Source organism: Notolepis coatsorum (assembly GCF_963971535.1).
Source record: "Notolepis coatsorum genome assembly, chromosome: 19".
Lineage (NCBI taxonomy): Eukaryota > Metazoa > Chordata > Actinopteri > Aulopiformes > Paralepididae > Notolepis > Notolepis coatsorum.
Window position 1 is genome coordinate 4792775 of NC_140183.1, and position 20919 is coordinate 4813693.

The 20919-nt window shown below is 43.1% G+C and overlaps 1 protein-coding gene across 1 annotated transcript in view; it reads left to right on the plus strand.

Moving 5' to 3' along the window:
• adnp2a (ADNP homeobox 2a) overlaps positions 1 to 18761 on the plus strand; it is a 35807-nt gene extending 17046 nt beyond the window's left edge. Inside the window, exons 9-15 of the mRNA XM_084337045.1 lie at positions 2576 to 2722; positions 4630 to 4857; positions 10637 to 10969; positions 12762 to 13090; positions 13400 to 13535; positions 15290 to 15482; positions 17129 to 18761. Of these exons, the coding sequence (XP_084193171.1) occupies positions 2576 to 2722; positions 4630 to 4857; positions 10637 to 10969; positions 12762 to 13090; positions 13400 to 13535; positions 15290 to 15482; positions 17129 to 17397 (1635 nt within the window). The 3' untranslated portion in view covers positions 17398 to 18761. The remainder of the gene's footprint in view (positions 1 to 2575; positions 2723 to 4629; positions 4858 to 10636; positions 10970 to 12761; positions 13091 to 13399; positions 13536 to 15289; positions 15483 to 17128) is intronic.
• Positions 18762 to 20919: the final 2158 nt, after the last annotated feature.

Here is a 20919-nt window from a genome sequence, read left to right on the forward strand (position 1 = left end):
AATATCTCTGAGACACACATACATGTAGACATTAATATCTCCCTCTGAGACACACATACATGTAGACATTAATATCTCCCTCTGAGACACGCATACATGTAGACATTAATATCTCCCTCTGAGACACATACATGTAGACATTAATATCTCTGAGACACATACATGTAGACATTAATATATCCCTCTGAGACACACATACATGAAGACATTAATATCTCCCTCTGAGACACACATACATGTAGACATTAATATCTCTGAGACACGCATACATGTAGACATTAATATCTCCCTCTGAGACACACATACATGTAGACATTAATATCTCTGAGACACATACATGTAGACATTAATATCTCCCTCTGAGACACACATACATGTAGACATTAATATCTCCCTCTGAGACACACATACATGTAGACATTAATATCTCCCTCTGAGACACATGCATGTAGACATTAATATCTCCCTCAGAGACACACATACATGTAGACATTAATATCTCTGAGACACACATACATGTAGACATTAATATCTCTGAGACACACATACATGTAGACATTAATATCTCTGAGACACACATACATGTAGACATTAATATCTCTGAGACACACATACATGTAGACATTAATATCTCCCTCTGAGACACACATACATGTAGACATTAATATCTCTGAGACACACATACATGTAGACATTAATATCTCCCTCTGAGACACACATACATGTAGACATTAATATCTCCCTCTGAGACACACATACATGTAGACATTAATATCTCTGAGACACACATACATGTAGACATTAATATCTCCCTCTGAGACACACATACATGTAGACATTAATATCTCCCTCTGAGACACACATACATGTAAACATTAATATCTCCCTCTGAGACACACATACATGTAGACATTAATATCTCTGAGACACACATACATGTAGACATTAATATCTCCCTCTGAGACACGCATACATGTAGACATTAATATCTCCCTCTGAGACACACATACATGTAGACATTAATATCTCTGAGACACATACATGTAGACATTAATATATCCCTCTGAGACACACATACATGTAGACATTAATATCTCTGAGACACACATACATGTAGACATTAATATCTCTGAGACACATACATGTAGACATTAATATCTCCCTCTGAGACACACATACATGAAGACATTAATATCTCCCTCTGAGACACACATACATGTAAACATTAATATCTCCCTCTGAGACACACATACATGTAGACATTAATATCTCCCTCTGAGACACACATACATGTAGACATTAATATCTCTGAGACACACATACATGTAGACATTAATATCTCCCTCTGAGACACGCATACATGTAGACATTAATATCTCTGAGACACATACATGTAGACATTAATATCTCTGAGACACACATACATGTAGACATTAATATCTCCCTCTGAGACACACATACATGTAGACATTAATATCTCCCTCTGAGACACACATACATGTAGACATTAATATCTCCCTCTGAGACACATACATGAAGACATTAATATCTCTGAGACACATACATGTAGACATTAATATCTCCCTCTGAGACACACATACATGAAGACATTAATATCTCCCTCTGAGACACACATACATGTAGACATTAATATCTCTGAGACACATACATGTAGACATTAATATCTCCCTCTGAGACACACATACATGTAGACATTAATATCTCCCTCTGAGACACACATACATGTAGACATTAATATCTCTGAAACACACATACATGTAGACATTAATATCTCCCTCTGAGACACACATACATGTAGACATTAATATCTCTGAGACACATACATGTAGACATTAATATCTCCCTCTGAGACACACATACATGTAGACATTAATATCTCTGAGACACACATACATGTAGACATTAATATCTCCCTCTGAGACACATACATGTAGACATTAATATCTCCCTCTGAGACACACATACATGTAGACATTAATATCTCTGAGACACACATACATGTAGACATTAATATCTCCCTCTGAGACACACATACATGTAGACATTAATATCTCCCTCTGAGACACATACATGTAGACATTAATATCTCCCTCTGAGACACACATACATGTAGACATTAATATCTCTGAGACACACATACATGTAGACATTAATATCTCCCTCTGAGACACACATACATGTAGACATTAATATCTCTGAAACACACATACATGTAGACATTAATATCTCCCTCTGAGACACACATACATGTAGACATTAATATCTCTGAAACACACATACATGTAGACATTAATATCTCCCTCTGAGACACACATACATGTAAACATTAATATCTCCCTCTGAGACACACATACATGTAGACATTAATATCTCTGAGACACACATACATGTAGACATTAATATCTCCCTCTGAGACACGCATAAAGAGCAGGTAGGGGTTGAATGACTTGCTCAAGAACACAGAATCTGTTTGAGGGAATGAGCCTGTGATGTTGTGATGGGGCAGAGTCTCTGTTTTGAGGTTGAATTATTCCTCCCGTGTTGTTCTTTGCAGCTGAACTCCGGCCAGCCTCTCATGGTGACTCAGCGACTTCCTGCCCAGGCTCCGCCTCTCATGGTGACTCAGCGACTTCCTGTCCAGGCTCCGCCTCTCATGCCTCCTCCCCAGTCCACTGTCAGACTGGTTCCTACTGGGAATAAGGTACTAATTGGTCTTGATTGAACAATTCCAACCTACAACTCAACTAAACCTCGAACTATCTAAACTACATGTCCACTGCTGTCAGACCACTGGGAATAATAACCCTGTCCTAATTAAACTCAGAAATTAGATTAAGCTAAAACCACACAGATTAAGCTAAATAGATGGTGAGGAGGTGGAGAGTGTCGGTTAATGACATCAACACCTCCCGCCTGGTCTCTTAACTCCTCCCACCTGGTCTCTTAACTCCTCCCGTCTGGTCTCTTAACTCATCCCACCTGGTCTCAACCACCTAACTGGCAACGGCCCGCCAGCGGGCCCTCTTTAGGACGATTTGCCCACCGGCGTGACACGTCACTTTGCGAGCGTCTGGCGGCTCGGGTATGCATTTTTTATAAAACATATAATATATAGAATTAAAGCCATACTTGTTGCCGTTCGAATGCCTCACTCGACAAAATCCGTTCAGCGGTTCTCGAGTTACATGCCGATATGTGAGGCAATCATTTGCCGATTGCGAAGACTATTGGACAGGGTTGTAGCCAATGAGTGTAGCTTTCCAATGATACCCCACATGGGGTTGTGCGAATCAGGGATCTAGTTGAAATGTTACGAGCAAAAACAGGAAGTGAAAAATACACGGAATGCATTGCCGTCAATGAGAAATGGATTACTGGAGAGGTTTTTCTTTTGTACACAGTAATTTTAATTTTTTTTATCATTCTTTCCAAAAGAAAAGAGGCCTAGAAGCGTGGCTAACGCGAATGGCACGCATACCAGGGGCTAATTGCCTACGAAAACAGGCACAGAGGCACTGAAAGAGGATTTCACCCATCTAATGAACACACTAGACTAGACAAATGTCAAGATGTATCCATCAGTGGACCAATTGCATGCTTTTGCAGAGGACAAGAAGCCTTCAGTCGACTCCTTCAGACATTAAGCACCCCCCACAGCCCAAATGGAATGATAAAAAAAAAAAAAAAAAAATATATATATATATATATACATATTTTTTTTTTTTTTTTTTCTTCTTTTTTTTGTCTACTAATAGTCGACTAACGGCACATTTTGGCCAATCCTAGTCGACCATCCAAATCCTTAGTCGGGGACAGCCCTAGTACACAATTACAAGTACAACTCAAGTTCAGCCCTATGTTACTCTATTTCATTAGCACTAAAGGTTTTTATTTTATTTTTTGTGTAAGAAACTTCAGAATGTCATCTTTCAAAAGAGACCAGGCTTATGCATGTGCTATAAGTATAAAGATACGCTTTTCAAAAAAAGTATGCAGTCCTAAAGAATATGTACAGTATATCAAAGTAGTTGGTTGGTTAATTTCTGAGTGTTGACTGCAGATGTCATATTCATGTAAAGAATAGTGGTTTGATTTGGAAATTCGACAATAGCTAGACTATACTAGATGAGACTAAACTAGAATAGATTAAGTTGGACTAGGCTAAACTAGAATAGATTAAGTTGGACTAGGCTAAACTAGAATAGATTAAGTTGGACTAGGCTAAACTAGAATAGATTAAGTTGGACTAGGCTAAACTAGAATAGATTAAGTTAGACTAGGCTAAACTAGAATAGATTAAGTTGGACTAGGCTAAACTAGAATAGATTAAGTTGGACTAGGCTAAACTAGAATAGATTAAGTTAGACTAGGCTAAACTAGAATAGATTAAGTTGGACTAGGCTAAACTAGAATAGATTAAGTTGGACTAGGCTAAACTAGAATAGATTAAGTTGGACTAGGCTAAACTAGAATAGATTAAGTTGGACTAGGCTAAACTAGAATAGATTAAGTTAGACTAGGCTAAACTAGAATAGATTAAGTTGGACTAGGCTAAACTAGAATAGATTAAGTTGGACTAGGCTAATACTGGTTTGTTTTCATTTGCAGATTAATGGTATTCCTACCTACACCCTGGCAACAGTCCAGCTGGCTGTTCCTGTCCAGTCTGGCACTACCCCCCTCAGCAAACCACCAATCCTGGTCTCTGTCCCCCCGCAGACCAGCCAATCACAGCCTGTTGGCCGGGTGAACAGCACAGCACCAACCAATCAGAGTTCGGGACCTATGTTGGCAGTGGCGCCTGTTAAGCAATTATTAGCCCAGAGTCAATATCTGGTAAGAAGCTATCATACTACTGTAGCAGGAGCAAGGGTTAGGAGTAGGGATGTTCGATATTGGCTTTTTTACCGATATCCGCTATACCGATATTGTCCAACTCTTAATTTCCGATACCGATATCAACCGATACCGATATATGGGGGGTTTACCCCCCCCAAAAAACAGAATAATTTCAGGTAATTAACATTACATATCTCTTGTTGTGGAATTAACACAACATTAAGCATACTTTTGACAATAAATAAAATAAGAATTTGTTCTTACTTGCTTGCCTGGGTAAATAAAGGTTAAATAAATGTACAAAAAAATAAATATATATATATTTTTTTTTGAAAACCGATACCGATATTACATTTTAATGCCAATATCGGCCGATAATATCGGACATCCCTAGTTAGGGGTTCCATTCCCTGTGTAGCTCAATGGGTAGAACAAGGCACTATGGTTTGATGGACCTGTCTCAAACCCTGCCCTCTTTTCTTGATCCTCCAATCACAACTGTCGCTTACCTCGGACAAACCAAGTTTGTCCGAGGTAAGCAACAGTTGTGATTGGAGGATCAAGAAAAGGGGCAGGGTTTTGAGACAGGTCCATTGTCAGTCCTGCTCCAAGGTAGAGGAATTATTCTGGTTGATGTGTAGATGTTGGGTATTAAGAACTGAGTATCGAGTGGCACCGGTTCCAACATGGTGGATACAACCTGGACCCAACCGGTTCCAACATGGTGGATACAACCTGGACCCAACCGGTTCCAACATGGTGGATACAACCTGGACCCAACTGGTTCCAACATGGTGGATACAACCTGGACCCAACCGGTTCCAACATGGTGGATACAACCTGGACCCAACCGGTTCCAACATGGTGGATACAACCTGGACCCAACTGGTTCCAACATGGTGGATACAACCTGGACCCAACCGGTTCCAACATGGTGGATACAACCTGGACCCAACCGGTTCCAACATGGTGGATACAACCTGGACCCAACTGGTTCCAACATGGTGGATACTACATGGACCCAACTGGTTCCAACATGGTGGATACAACCTGGACCCAACCGGTTCCAACATGGTGGATACAACCTGGACCCAACTGGTTCCAACATGGTGGATACAACCTGGACCCAACTGGTTCCAACATGGTGGATACTACATGGACCCAACTGGTTCCAACATGGTGGATACTACATGGACCCAACTGGTTCCAACATGGTGGATACAACCTGGACCCAACCGGTTCCAACATGGTGGATACAACCTGGACCCAACCGGTTCCAACATGGTGGATACAACCTGGACCCAACCGGTTCCAACATGGTGGATACAACCTGGACCCAACCGGTTCCAACATGGTGGATACAACCTGGACCCAACTGGTTCCAACATGGTGGATACTACCTGGACCCAACCGGTTCCAACATGGTGGATACTACATGGACCCAACCGGTTCCAACATGGTGGATAATACCTGGACCCAACCGGTTCCAACATGGTGGATACTACATGGACTCAACCGGTTCCAACATGGTGGATACTACCTGGACCCAACCGGTTCCAACATGGTGGATACTACATGGACCCAACCGGTTCCAACATGGTGGCTACAACCTGGACCCAACCGGTTCCAACATGGTGGATACTACATGGACCCAACCGGTTCCAACATGGTGGCTACAACCTGGACCCAACCGGTTCCAACATGGTGGATACTACATGGACCCAACCGGTTCCAACATGGTGGATACTACATGGACCCAACCGGTTCCAACATGGTGGATAATACCTGGACCCAACCGGTTCCAACATGGTGGATACTACATGGACCCAACCGGTTCCAACATGGTGGATACTACATGGACCCAACCGGTTCCAACATGGTGGATACTACATGAACCCAACCGGTTCCAACATGGTGGATACTACATGGACCCAACCGGTTCCAACATGGTGGATACTACATGGACCCAACCGGTTCCGACATGGTGGATAATACCTGGACCCAACCGGTTCCAACATGGTGGATAATACCTGGATCCAATCATGTATGCCACCAAAATTGTGATGATCCAGCGACATCCCAGGCAAATAAGAAGTAGCCTCTGTATGAATCTAAGGGCTAGCAGAGCTCTTTTTGCTAGCAGTTTCCATGGCTAAACTTTTTTTTTTTTGGTTTATAGAAAGTGCATTAGTATCACTGTAATTCCCTCCAAGCACAGGCAGACACAAGTGGGTTTCTTGCTACAGGTTTATTGAAGCCTTGTTACTCCAATCCACGTGAAAACGTAAAAAGATAAACATAAGACACGTTAGTTCAACACAAAATAATAACATGCACAGCAGGTGAAACAACACTTTACCACAGCAAAATACAAACCAACACGAAATACCTCGTTGGCTGCATGCTACACAAAGGGGAAACAGTCTTCTGTTCTTGTGACCATCATATAAGTTAAATGATCAAACTTCCACCGGAGCATAAGGCTGACCATCCCTGCTGCTTGCCTGCAGGTGTCGCAATTAGTCCAAAAAAACACACTCGAGAGCAGCCCAATGGGACACTATATAACAGACTTCAAAATAAAGGTACTATAACTTGTAGCAAATTAAATAACAAAGAAATAAGAAATGCAACAAATATATATATATATATATATATATTTTTTTATAAATCTTTTTCCTCCTTTTCACGTTTTTTTCTCCCATCCCAATGTTAGTCGTTATGCCAATTCCCAATCCCCTTCCTGGTCGTTGCGACTCTACCCCCTACCGTCGGTCTGGGAGGGCGGAGACTATCACATGCTTCCTCCGACACATGTGTACCCAGCCCACCGCTTCTTCTCACCTGGCAGCGCGGACTCTCACTGGGAGAGTGTAACGTGTGGAAGGTCACACTACCTCTCCCAGATCCTTCCCTCGCTGTGCAGGCGCCCCGACCGAACTGTAGGAGTCGCTGTTTTACAACGACCAGGACCCACCCTCGCCGGGTTTCCCACCCTCTAACACGGCCAATTGTGTCAGTATGGACGGTCGGCCAAGCCAGAGGCACCGCAGCCGGATTCGATCCCACGGTCTCTGTGGTGGTAGACGGACGCTTAGTCCGCTGCGCTACCCGGCCGCACCACAAATGCATTCTCAAATATTACATTAGGGTTACAAAATTTTAAGAATATATAAATGATGAAAACCATATAATAGCCACGGTTACAATTCCCCCCAATATATAAATAATTGAAATACAAAAATGGACATTCACAAAAATGGCTAAACTTAAAAATGGTGTACATGGTGTCCTATCAGCCCCTCAGATCCAACACATGTCTGTAACCAGGGGGACCGCAGCCCCTCAGATCCAACACATGTCTGTAACCAGGGGGACCGCAGCCCCTCAGATCCAACACATGTCTGTAACCAGGGGGACCGCAGCCCCTCAGATCCAACACATGTCTGTAACCAGGGGGACAGCAGCCCCTCAGATCCAACACATGTCTGTAACCAGGGGGACCGCAGCCCCTCGGATCCAACACATGTCTGTAACCAGGGGGACCGCAGCCCCTCAGATCCAACACATGTCTGTAACCAGGGGGACCGCAGCCCCTCAGATCCAACACATGTCTGTAACCAGGGGGACAGCAGCCCCTCAGATCCAACACATGTCTGTAACCAGGGGGACAGCAGCCCCTCAGATCCAACACATGTCTGTAAGGGGGACCGCAGCCCCTCGGATCCAACACATGTCTGTAACCAGGGGGACCGCAGCCCCTCAGATCCAACACATGTCTGTAACCAGGGGGACCGCAGCCCCTCAGATCCAACACATGTCTGTAACCAGGGGGACAGCAGCCCCTCAGATCCAACACATGTCTGTAACCAGGGGGACCGCCCCTCAGATCCAACACATGTCTGTAACCAGGGGGACCGCAGCCCCTCAGATCCAACACATGTCTGTAACCAGGGGGACCGCAGCCCCTCAGATCCAACACATGTCTGTAACCAGGGGGACAGCAGCCCCTCGGATCCAACACATGTCTGTAACCAGGGGGACCGCAGCCCCTCAGATCCAACACATGTCTGTAACCAGGGGGACAGCAGCCCCTCAGATCCAACACATGTCTGTAACCAGGGGGACCGCAGCCCCTCAGATCCAACACATGTCTGTAACCAGGGGGACAGCAGCCCCTCAGATCCAACACATGTCTGTAACCAGGGGGACCGCAGCCCCTCAGATCCAACACATGTCTGTAACCAGGGGGACCGCAGCCCCTCAGATCCAACACATGTCTGTAACCAGACAGCTTACTTTGACATTTAGTTGTTTAGCTAACTCATTTATCCAAAGCAACTTACAAGTTGTGTACAACAAGTCAGCATGAAGGTACAGCTCTGGCAGCTCAGGGTAAGTGGTATTGTTCGTTAAACAATGTCGAACTTGAGTGCTACACTCGGGAGTGCATAGTAGTATTAGTATAGTAGGTAGTATTGGCATAGAAGCATAGTAGATACTAGTATAAACATAGTACATAATAATAAAAGGGGAAGCCAATGCAGCTCTCTAAGAAGTAGGGATGGGTACCGAATTAGGTACTTTTTTAAGGGTACCGAGTCCGAATCACGTCGTACCGATTCACGTGAGATCCGTCGGTGCCACATTTTGGTACTGTAAAAAAACGCGAAACGAAACCTATGAAGTGTGCCACACGTTCACGTCAACGTTCACACGTACAATATATGCAGTCGGGGCAATGGCAAGCCGAAAACGGTCGAAGGTGTGGTTATTTGAAGTTTGGATTTTATTAAATTTTTTTTTACAACTGGGGTAGGTAGATTACATTTTTAGAGACTAAAGTACAGAAAAAAGGTACCGTTGGGTACCGGTATCGGTTCAAATGTGAAAGGTACCCATGAACCCTACTGAGAAGTGGGGTTGATGTGGGCTGACATTGGTAGAGTGGCGATCCTGCGTTCTGTATGAGTTGGAAGTGCCTTGGTGGTGTAAGCTGGTAAGCCAGCTAGCAGAGAGGAATCTGCAGGTTTTGGTTGTTGAGGCGATATGAGCAGAGAAGTTCAGCCTAGGTTCTTGGTAGGGATGTCCCGAAAAAAAACGTATTTTTTTTTAATTTTTATTCAACAAACATGACCATGTTCACGTCTTAAACTCATACTGAGGCCTTAGTTTTGGTTTTAAATTGCATATCATCATTCATTTATTTATTGTCACACAGAGCAGAAGAATTTTGCCAAAACAAACTCATTTCCTTTTATTTAATTATACATCAAATGATTTATGTCAAGGATTGCAATGCCTCGCTTGAATGAAGTTAAACTTTTCACCTGGATAATGTCAACATTCAGGGTGAGAAATTGGGATGAGAAAAAAAAAATATATCACATGATCGGGATCGGATCGGGAGCAAAAAAAACGTGACCGGGACATCCCTAGTTCTTGGTGGTCGAGGACAGAGCCACGGTCATATTCCTCACTGTGAGTGAAAGGTCGGTCAGTTGGGGACGATTCAGCCGGCAAGTGAGGTCGCTCCGTTTCAGTATTACCAAAACCATTGTAGTGATTGAGTCCAGGTAAGTACAGACCATGTTGGAACCGGTACCACTTGGTACTACTCGGTTCACGATATCCCAGGAATTATACTGTAAAGAAATACAGTCCTTCTCTGTCCTAGCAGTTTGACTACTCCTTTTCTGCCCCGTAACAGTTTCACTCCTCCTCGCTCGTCGTTCTGCTCCTCACGGTCTGACCCCTCCTTGTTTTCTGCTCCTAGGCGCGGACGACCTCTGGAATGGTGAGCTGTTCTCGCTGTAAAGTCCTGCTGTCTAACAAAGGGATATTCCAACATCTACTGCACGGCCTGCGCTGTCTCTTCTGTCCCCTCGTGTTCTACTCACTGACGCAGCTGCTGCGTCACGGCGAGGCGGAGCACAGCCTGACGGAGCCGGCCAACAGAGAGAGAGCGTGGCGAGAACACAATGTAGCCCTCAAGGAGACTGGACTATTAGTAATTCCCGCCTTCCACTTGAAAACTACGGTTCCCAGGGAGCTGCTCGGCTGTAAAAAACTACAACTGGCTCTCGTCACATTGGGGCGAAAAAGAGAGGTGGGTGGGGTTTTGGTTAGATATGGGTGGGGTTAGGGTAAGTACCACATATTATGTTATTGATTAATAATATATATATTATAGCTATGTAGTAACTTAGTTATATATCCACCAGGTAGGCAGCCTGGAGGAGATCATGAAATCTGTCTGGTGTGTGTATATCAGTGTATCTGTCCCGCAGCAAATCTCACAAATTTGTTGTGCACACTATATGGACAAGGACCTCTCGTGGTTTGGGTGATGATGCAAACCTTTTCAGTACCTACCTGTCCTCAGACTAACCTGTCCTGTAGCCCAGTGGGAAGATGTGCCCAGGTGGCGGCGTAATGCAAGTGATTGAGTGAATAGCACTATAGTCGACTATAGATGAAACATGGATCAGGACAAGAGTATGGAGGACCTCAGTCTGATCCGGGCAAGTCCCCCGAGGAAGAAAAAGAGGTGTGAGAAGGACAATATCTCTCGAGAGATCCACGTGGGGTCAGACATGGGTGTCGAGCTAGCTAACACTCGGTCACCAGGTAGAGGCTAACGTTACGTGTGAAATGAGTTTGTTAACCTCTTAAGCCCTAGATGGAAGATTGCTCCACTTCTACAAGGTCCATCTATGGACCTCAGAGAATGTATTCCCAGTGTCCGAAATATTGTGTCTGTTACTATGCTTGAGTAAATAGTAATGAACCGAAGAAGAATATTATTATTATTCGGTTTTTTTTAATCATTTCTTTTTGTATCTGTGACGGTGAGGAACACCATGCTAACATTGACCAAACGTGAATGATTGCCACTGAACTCATTCAGCACCTTCTTGAGATCAAGTGTACTGGAAATCTAAGTAAATGAACAAAGGGCAGATCATTTAGAGGGTTTTTTGTAGATACAGTACAGAATGTTGCCATCCGGACACATGCTATTTGAAATATGGATATACAATATCAATATACAATATCAGGCCTATTATGGCCAAGTCATCTATGGATCGGGGCCAAATCTCCTATTTCCAATAGCAGAGTTAAATCTGGATGTAGTACCACCAGGCGCCCGTTACAGGGCAGCAAAGACTGTGAATGAAATCTACTGTAAGTACAGTTACTTTTGTATAATGTCCATAGCTCTGGCATTTTTGACCGGATTGCGACGCGTTTTTTTTTTCTAGACGTTCACAGAAACGAAAATCATGAAAATCATGTCAGAAAAATTACGTGAAAAGTGGTTCGACTTCCGTTGTCGGCAGCTGGGTAGTGTAGTTTTATGAAATGTCGACATCCATCGAAAGCCCCTGGGTCTCCTTTCTTAGGACTACAACGATTTCACGAGTGCTTCTTCTGCTCGCGTTTTCCGGTGCAATGCGCAGAGATTTTTCATAAGCTCATATTTCGCTAATTACACTTAAAATCTTTGGTAAACAAACGTAGTGCTGAAAATATACACTTTGACTGCTGTTTTTGATAGGGTTAGGTAGACTCTTGTCTAGAGTTACTCTTGGCAATCTTTTTTTTTAAAAAGAAACGCAACATTACTTAATACGGACTGTGTTGATCTATTTCTGACGTGAAATAAATCCTGTATCGGGCCGATCGGGGTTTAAGAGGTTAATGTAACGTTAGCTAGCTAACATTACTTGTGGCTATTGGAGTTTTGTATTACATGTGCAACTATACCAACATAATATGACTTGCTCATATGTTAGCTGTCCTTGGTAGGCCATATCTAACATGTAGACTACTAGCTTTTTGGAGCCGTCTTGTACCTGTGTCTTTAATGTCTCCATGGCAATGCACTTCCCGTCCAGGTGCTGTACCTCCTACTGAGCGAGGAGCAGGCGAAGCCCCCCTCCCCCTCCTCCCTGCCCTCCTCCGGATGCCCTTTCTGCCCCTCCCCCTCCTCCAGCCCTGCCGCGTACGAGCAACACCTGCGCCAGCGGCATCACATCCTGCCCACCATCCACGCCATCCTGAAGACGCCGGCCTTCAAGTGTGTCTACTGTCTGGGCGTCTACACCGACAAGTCCACCGCCAAGACCATCTCCATCCACGTCCAGAGGTGTCGCTGCGCCCCGCGGGGTGCAAAGGAGGCCGAGAGGAAGCTGAACCCCGACACACACGGCCTGAATGGAACCAGGTATTATTATAATTATCGTTATCATTATTATTCAGCCTACGCCTTGACACATGGCACACAATTTGTCTTGCTGAGAGACCAGTAGTAGTTATCCAACCCTAACCCTACTTGAATCTAACCTTAACCCTACTCTAGGCTAACGTTAACCTTAACCCTATTCTAAACTAACCCTAACCTTACCCCTAACCTAAGCTACCCCAAACCTTAACCCCACGCTAAGCTAACCACCTTAATCCTACCCTAAGATAATGTAGAGTTACACACCTTCACCAGAACATGAAACAATGACGGCAACACTTGTTCATCCAGGGAGGAAGGCCCCCCCGCCACGACGTTCACCCTGGAGCCACCTGCTGGGTTGGAGCTACGAGCCCCCGAGGAGAGGAAGTACTTCCTGGGTCAGTACTTCAACAGGAAGCCCTACCCCAGTCGCAAGGAGATCGAGGTAGCATGGATGTCTGTAGTGTGTGTTGAGGTGTGGGTGTAATAATGGTGTTGTGTTTCTCTGTGTTGAGGTGTGATGGTGTTGTTGTGTTTCTCTGTGTTGAGGTGTGATGGTGTTGTTGTGTTTATTTGTGTTGAGGTGTGATGGTGTTGTTGTGTTTCTCTGTGTTGAGGTGTGATGGTGTTGTTGTGTTTCTCTGTGTTGATGTGTGATGGTGTTGTTGTGTTTCTCTGTGTTGATGTGTGATGGTGGTGTTGTGTTTATTTGTGTTGAGGTGTGATGGTGTTGTTGTGTTTCTCTGTGTTGAGGTGTGATGGTGTTGTTGTGTTTCTCTGTGTTGATGTGTGATGGTGTTGTGTTTCTCTGTGTTGAGGTGTGATGGTGTTGTTGTGTTGAGGTGTGATTGTGTTGTTGTGTTTCTCTGTGTTGAGGTGTGATGGTGTTGTTGTGTTTCTCTGTGTTGAGGTGTGATGGTGTTGTTGTGTTTCTCTGTGTTGAGGTGTGATGGTGTTGTTGTGTTTCTCTGTGTTGAGGTGTGATGGTGTTGTTGTGTTTCTCTGTGTTGAGGTGTGATGGTGTTGTTGTGTTTCTCTGTGTTGAGGCGTGACGGTGTTGTGTTTCTCTGTGTTGAGGCGTGACGGTGTTGTTGTGTTTCTCTGTGTTGAGGCGTGACGGTGTTGTGTTTCTCTGTGTTGAGGCGTGACGGTGTTGTGTTTCTCTGTGTTGAGGCGTGACGGTGTTGTTGTGTTTCTCTGTGTTGAGGTGTGATGGTGTTGTTGTGTTTCTCTGTGTTGAGGTGTGATGGTGTTGTTGTGTTTCTCTGTGTTGAGGTGTGATGGTGTTGTTGTGTTTCTCTGTGTTGAGGTGTGATGGTGTTGTGTTTCTCTGTGTTGAGGTGTGATGGTGTTGTTGTGTTTCTCTGTGTTGAGGTGTGATGGTGTTGTTGTGTTTCTCTGTGTTGAGGCGTGACGGTGTTGTGTTTCTCTGTGTTGAGGCGTGACGGTGTTGTTGTGTTTCTCTGTGTTGAGGCGTGACGGTGTTGTGTTTCTCTGTGTTGAGGCGTGACGGTGTTGTTGTGTTTCTCTGTGTTGAGGTGTGATGGTGTTGTTGTGTTTCTCTGTGTTGAGGTGTGATGGTGTTGTTGTGTTTCTCTGTGTTGAGGTGTGATGGTGTTGTTGTGTTTCTCTGTGTTGAGGTGTGATGGTGTTGTTGTGTTTCTCTGTGTTGAGGTGTGATGGTGTTGTTGTGTTTCTCTGTGTTGAGGTGTGATGGTGTTGTTGTGTTTCTCTGTGTTGAGGTGTGATGGTGTTGTTGTGTTTCTCTGTGTTGAGGTGTGATGGTGTTGTTGTGTTTCTCTGTGTTGAGGCGTGACGGTGTTGTGTTTCTCTGTGTTGAGGCGTGACGGTGTTGTTGTGTTTCTCTGTGTTGAGGCGTGACGGTGTTGTGTTTCTCTGTGTTGAGGCGTGACGGTGTTGTTGTGTTTCTCTGTGTTGAGGTGTGATGGTGTTGTTGTGTTTATTTGTGTTGAGGTGTGATGGTGGTGTTGTGTTTATTTGTATTGAGGTGTGATGGTGTTGTTGTGTTTCTCTGTGTTGAGGTGTGATGGTGGTGTTGTGTTTATTTGTATTGAGGTGTGATGGTGTTGTTGTGTTTCTCTGTGTTGAGGTGTGATGGTGTTGTTGTGTTTCTCTGTGTTGAGGTGTGATGGTGTTGTGTTTATTTGTGTTGACGGTGTTGTGTTTCTCTGTGTTGAGGTTCTGGCCGGGCGTCTTCGTCTGCCACGGGGGGAGGTGTTCTCTCTGTTCAGTGGGAAACAGAAGCGCTGTGTTCTGGCCTGTGTGAACCAGCAGCTCCACGTTCTGCTGGGCTTCAACACCACGGCCCTCACAGGCCTCAAACATCCTCTCTCCCTGCCTGGATCACCGCCCCATAGCTCCCAGTCACCAGGTACTGCTAACGGTTATTAGTACTTTACTACTACTATCACAAATACTATTACTGCCACATCTGCTACTGCTGCTACTTCTATGTCTACTATTACTACTGCCACTACTACTGTTATTACCACTACCACTACTACTGTTATTACTACTGCTACTACTACTGTTATCACTACGGCTACTACTACTGTTATTACTACGGCTACTACTACTGTTATTACTACTGCTACTACTACTGTTATTACCACTACCACTACTACTGTTATTACTACTGCTACTACTACTGTTATCACTACGGCTACTACTACTGTTATCACTACGGCTACTACTACTGTTATTACTACGGCTACTACTACTGTTATTACTACTACCACCGCTACTCCTACTACTGCTGCTACTACTACTACTATTATTGATACTGCTAATACTACTATTACTACTACTGCTACTACTATTACTGCTACTACTACTGCTACTACTGCTGCTGCTACTACTACTACTGCTACTACCATTACTGCTACTTCTACCATTACTGCTACTTCTACTACTGCTACTACTATTACTACTACTGCTACTACCACTACTACTAGTACTACTAATAATAATATTGTGCATTGAAGCAGCAGCAGCGAATGCATGTAGCATTGAGGCAGTATCTACACAATCAGACAGAAGCTACTAACCCTACTACCCTCAGTACCTACACAATCAGACAGAAGCTACTAACCCTACTACCCTCAGTATCTACATAATCAGACAGAAGCTACTAACCCTACTACCCTCAGTACCTACACAACCAGACAGAAGCTACTAACCCTACTACCCTCAGTACCTACACTATCAGACAGAAGCTACTTTAACTAACCCTACTACCCTCAGTACCTACACAATCAGACAGAAGCTACTAACCCTACTACCCTCAGTACCTACACTATCAGACAGAAGCTACTAACCCTACTACCCTCAGTATCTACACAATCAGACAGAAGCTACTAACCCTACTACCCTCAGTATCTACACAATCAGACAGAAGCTACTAACCCTACTACCCTCAGTATCTACACAATCAGACAGAAGCTACTAACCCTACTACCCTCAGTATCTACACAATCAGACAGAAGCTACTAACCCTACTACCCTCAGTACCTACAAAATCAGATAAAGCTACTAACCCTACTAGCCATACTCCTTTAGAACCTACTCTCTTTTAGAACATACTGTTCAGTAGGTTCACCCAGTTTTCTGCTCCTAACAGTCTGCAGTCTGACCCCTCCTTGTTTTATGCTCCTAGCAGTCTGACCCCTCCTTGTTTTCTGCTCCTAGCAGTCTGCAGCCTGACCCCTCCTTATTTTCTGCTTATAGCAGTCTGACCCCTCCTTGTTTTATGCTCCTAGCAGTCTGACCCCTCCTTGTTTTCTGCTCCTAGCAGTCTGACTCCTCCTTGTTTTCTGCTCCTAGGAGTCTGACCCCTCCTTGTTTTATGCTCCTGTCAGTCTGACCCCACCTTGTTTTATGCTCCTAGCAGTCTGCAGCCTGACCCCTCCTTGTTTTCTGCTCCTAGCAGTCTGACCCCTCCTTGTTTTATGCTCCTAGCAGCCTGACCCCTCCTTGTTTTATGCTCCTAGCAGTCTGACCTCTCCTTTCTCATCCTAGGTGCAGATGTTTTGGAGCCAGCCGAGCCGTCAGAACTGGATCCTTCAGAACCGCACAGAGACCACTTGTACGCAGAGACCCCTGGCACAACCCAGACAATACCAGAACCCTCTGAACAGAACCACACGCACTCCTTCCACCCATCAAAGCCAGGCCCAGAACTAGACCAGAACACACACAGTGGAACTCACCCCACCCCATCCCAGCCCAAGCTAGCAGAACCTCTAGTTCAAAACCCACTTGGTCCAGAGCAGTGCTTCCTGAAATAGGAATGGGGACGGCAACCATTTCTGATGGGTCCCCATATGACAAAATGTTTATAATGAGCCTGGCTCTCACATGATGAGAGTACTAGTATGTTATAATTAGGGCTGTCAGTTTATCGCGTTAATTATATTAATTAATTACACAGCAAATTATCAGCAAATTATGAAAAGTTACTCAAAATGTATTAAAAAAATTAAAGTATTTTTTTTTAATAGAAATTCTTTTTTTATCTCATTCATTCCATAATAACGTAGAATACACATTTACAGACTTTTTTTTAATAGGGTCCATTTGCATGTTCTTGGTATCTGATTCTAGGGACATCTATGGATCTCAGGGAATGTACAGTATTCCCCGTGTTAGAAATACTGTGTCTGTTACTAGGCTTGAGTCAATTGTAATGAACCAAATGAGAATATCAATTACATTTTTTTTTTTATCTTTGACTGTGAATAACACCATGCTAAAAAATTGACCAGACCTGAAAAATCTAAGCAAATGAATAAATGGAAGATGATTAAACAGAAGGTTTTGTAGATACAGTACTGAATTCTGCCATCCGGACACATGCCATTTGAAATATGATTATAGAATATATAGAATATCAGGCCTAAAATGGTTATGCGATTAAAATGCGATTAATTAGATTAATTAATTACAAATCCTGTAATTAATTAGATTAATGTTTTTAATCGCCTGACAGCACTAGTTATAATGAGCCTATAGCTCCCACATGACAAGAGTACTAGTATGTTGTAATGAGCCTATAGCTCCCACATGACAAGAGGACTAGTATGTTATAATGAGCCTGGCTCCCACATGACGAGTACTAGTATGTTGTAATGAGCCTGGCCTCCACATGACAAGAGTACTAGTATGTTGTAATGAGCCTGGCTCTCACATGACAAGAGTACTAGTATGTTGTAATGAGCCTGGCTCTCACATGACAAGAGTACTAGTATGTTGTAATGAGCCTGGCTACCTGCGCGTGATTTTGTTATTTTCTTTGTCTTCAGATTCATGAGAGACAGATGGATGGGCCCCTCCCTCCTTTTATTTTCTCGTGTTTATTTTTTTACTCAGTCACTTACTGGACACGACCTGAAGACTGTTTATATGCTGCATTCACACCATAATATAATAATATTATACTATTATATTATAGTAATAATAGTCATTGTGGGGTTGTTGGAGTAACAATTTGGAATCATTCTGAGCGCTGAAGTGTGGTTTCTCCCAGACTTTGCTTTATGTTTATTATAAATATACTCTATATGCTATAGGTTTTTCATACTTAGCAGTTAGTCTACTACAGGGGTGGCCAACCCGCGGCTCTTTGCCCATCAGACATGTGTGGCTCTTCCATCCGTACATTTTTTTTTGATATTTTTCTTTTGATTTTATTTAAAAAAAAATATATATATATATATATATATATATATATATATATATATATATATATATTTTTTTTTTTTTTATGTCACTCATTCCATAAGGACGTAGAATAAACATTTACAGATTTACAGTTCTTGGTATCTGAATCTAGGGACATCTATGGATCTCAGGGAATGTATTCCCAGTGTCAGAAATATTGTGTCTGTTACTAGGCTTGAGTAAATTGTAATGAACCAAAGGAGAATATCAATTCTATTTAAAAAAAAAAAATTTAAGTTTTATCTTTGACTCTGAATAACACCATGCAAAAATGTACCAGACCTGAAAAATCAAAGCAAATGAATAAAGGGAAGATGATTAAACGGAAGGTTTTGTAGATACAGTACTGACTTCTGCCATCTGGACACATTTGAAATATGATTATAGAATATCAGGCTTATAAATGACCTTATTATGGCCAAGTCGCACATCTATGGATCGGGCCAAATCTCCCCTTTCCAATGGCAGTTAAATCTGGATTTAGTATCACCAGGCGTGATTCACAAACCGTGAATTAAATCTACTGTAAGTACAGTTACTTTTTTATAATGTAAATTTCTCCACCATTTTTCATCATATTGCAACACCGTTTTTTGCTAGACGTTCACAGAAAGGTGGAGACACTAACTGCATTCTGTTTTATGGCAATTAACGTTCAGGTTTGTGGGAGATAATCCCAAAAAATAAGGGAAATAAAAAAGTAAATCCAGAAGTCGGATGATTGACAGGGGCTGGCGTGAGCTGGGTAGGGTCGTTTTTCGAAATTTCGAAAGCCCTGAGTCTCGTCCTTCAAAAGACTACACTCACTTTTGGCTGTTCCACTTCCTCCTGTCAATATGCGCCGGTTTCTGACTCAATGCCCTGAGATTTCTATAATTTATATTTCACTAATAACAGTTAAAATCATTGGTAAACAAACGTAATGCTTAAAATATACACTTTTACTGTATATCTCAGGCTTAAGAGGTTAACCCTGCGAGGCCCAAATAAAAAAGACATTAGCAACTTCAGAGGGTGAGACCTATAAACACATGAAGGGTGCCGTGACTGAAAAAAAGGTTGAGAAACGCTGGTATATGGTGTGGCTCTTTGTGGTACCACAGTAATTTTTGTGGCTCTTTTAGTCTCTGACTGGTTGGCCACCCCTGGCTACTATCTTCTCTTCTGCTTTATCGTTATGGCTGAAGTTGTAATGTTGAGCACAAACCAAGAATTCAGCAAGTAGCCTTGTTGTGACATGATTTTTACTGATGTTTATTTTTATTTAAAATAAATGTTTTACTCCTTGCACATGGTGGCGGAAATAGGTGCTCCTCTGCAAGTGTGTTGATATTTCCGTGTTGATGACATCAGATTTCTGGAGTGGGAGAAATTAACGTACATCTCAAAACTAGTAAATACCAAGTAGTTGTACAACCTGGAAGCTGACATGAATGGTTTTTACTAGTGGTATGTACAACCTGGAAGCTGACATGAATGGTTTTTTACTACATCTGACTCTGGTCTCCTCTCCATCCCCACCACCAACCTGTGCACTGTGGGTCCCAGAGCCTTCTCTGTTGACGCACCCACCCTCTGGAACTCCCTCCTTCCAAACATCTGCAACGCTACATCCCTGGACTCCTTCAAATCTCACCTCTTCACCAAATGACTCACCTGATTTCCCTCTTTTTTCTTTTATTTTTTTTACTTAATTGTTTCTCTGATCTCCTTCCCCTTAGTTCCCCCCCCCCACTGTTAAACGCCTTGGGTCTCATGAAAGGTGCTATATAAATCTAAGAAATGATTATTGTTATTATTTAGTCATTTAGCTGATGCTTTTATCCAAAGCGACTTACAAGTTCTGTACAACAAGTCAGCAGGAAGGGTACCGTACAACTCTGGCAGGTAAGTAAGATTGTTCATCAAACAGTGTCGAACCGGAGTGCTACAGTCTTGAGTGCATAGTAGTATTAGCGTAGTAGGTAGTAATATAGGCATGGTAGATTCCTTAGTATCAAAGTGCATAATAGTAGTAAATTTTTTTCAGATATTGATTGAAGTGTGTTTTTAGTCTACGGTGGAAAATTGGCCGGGTTTCGGCTGTCGTG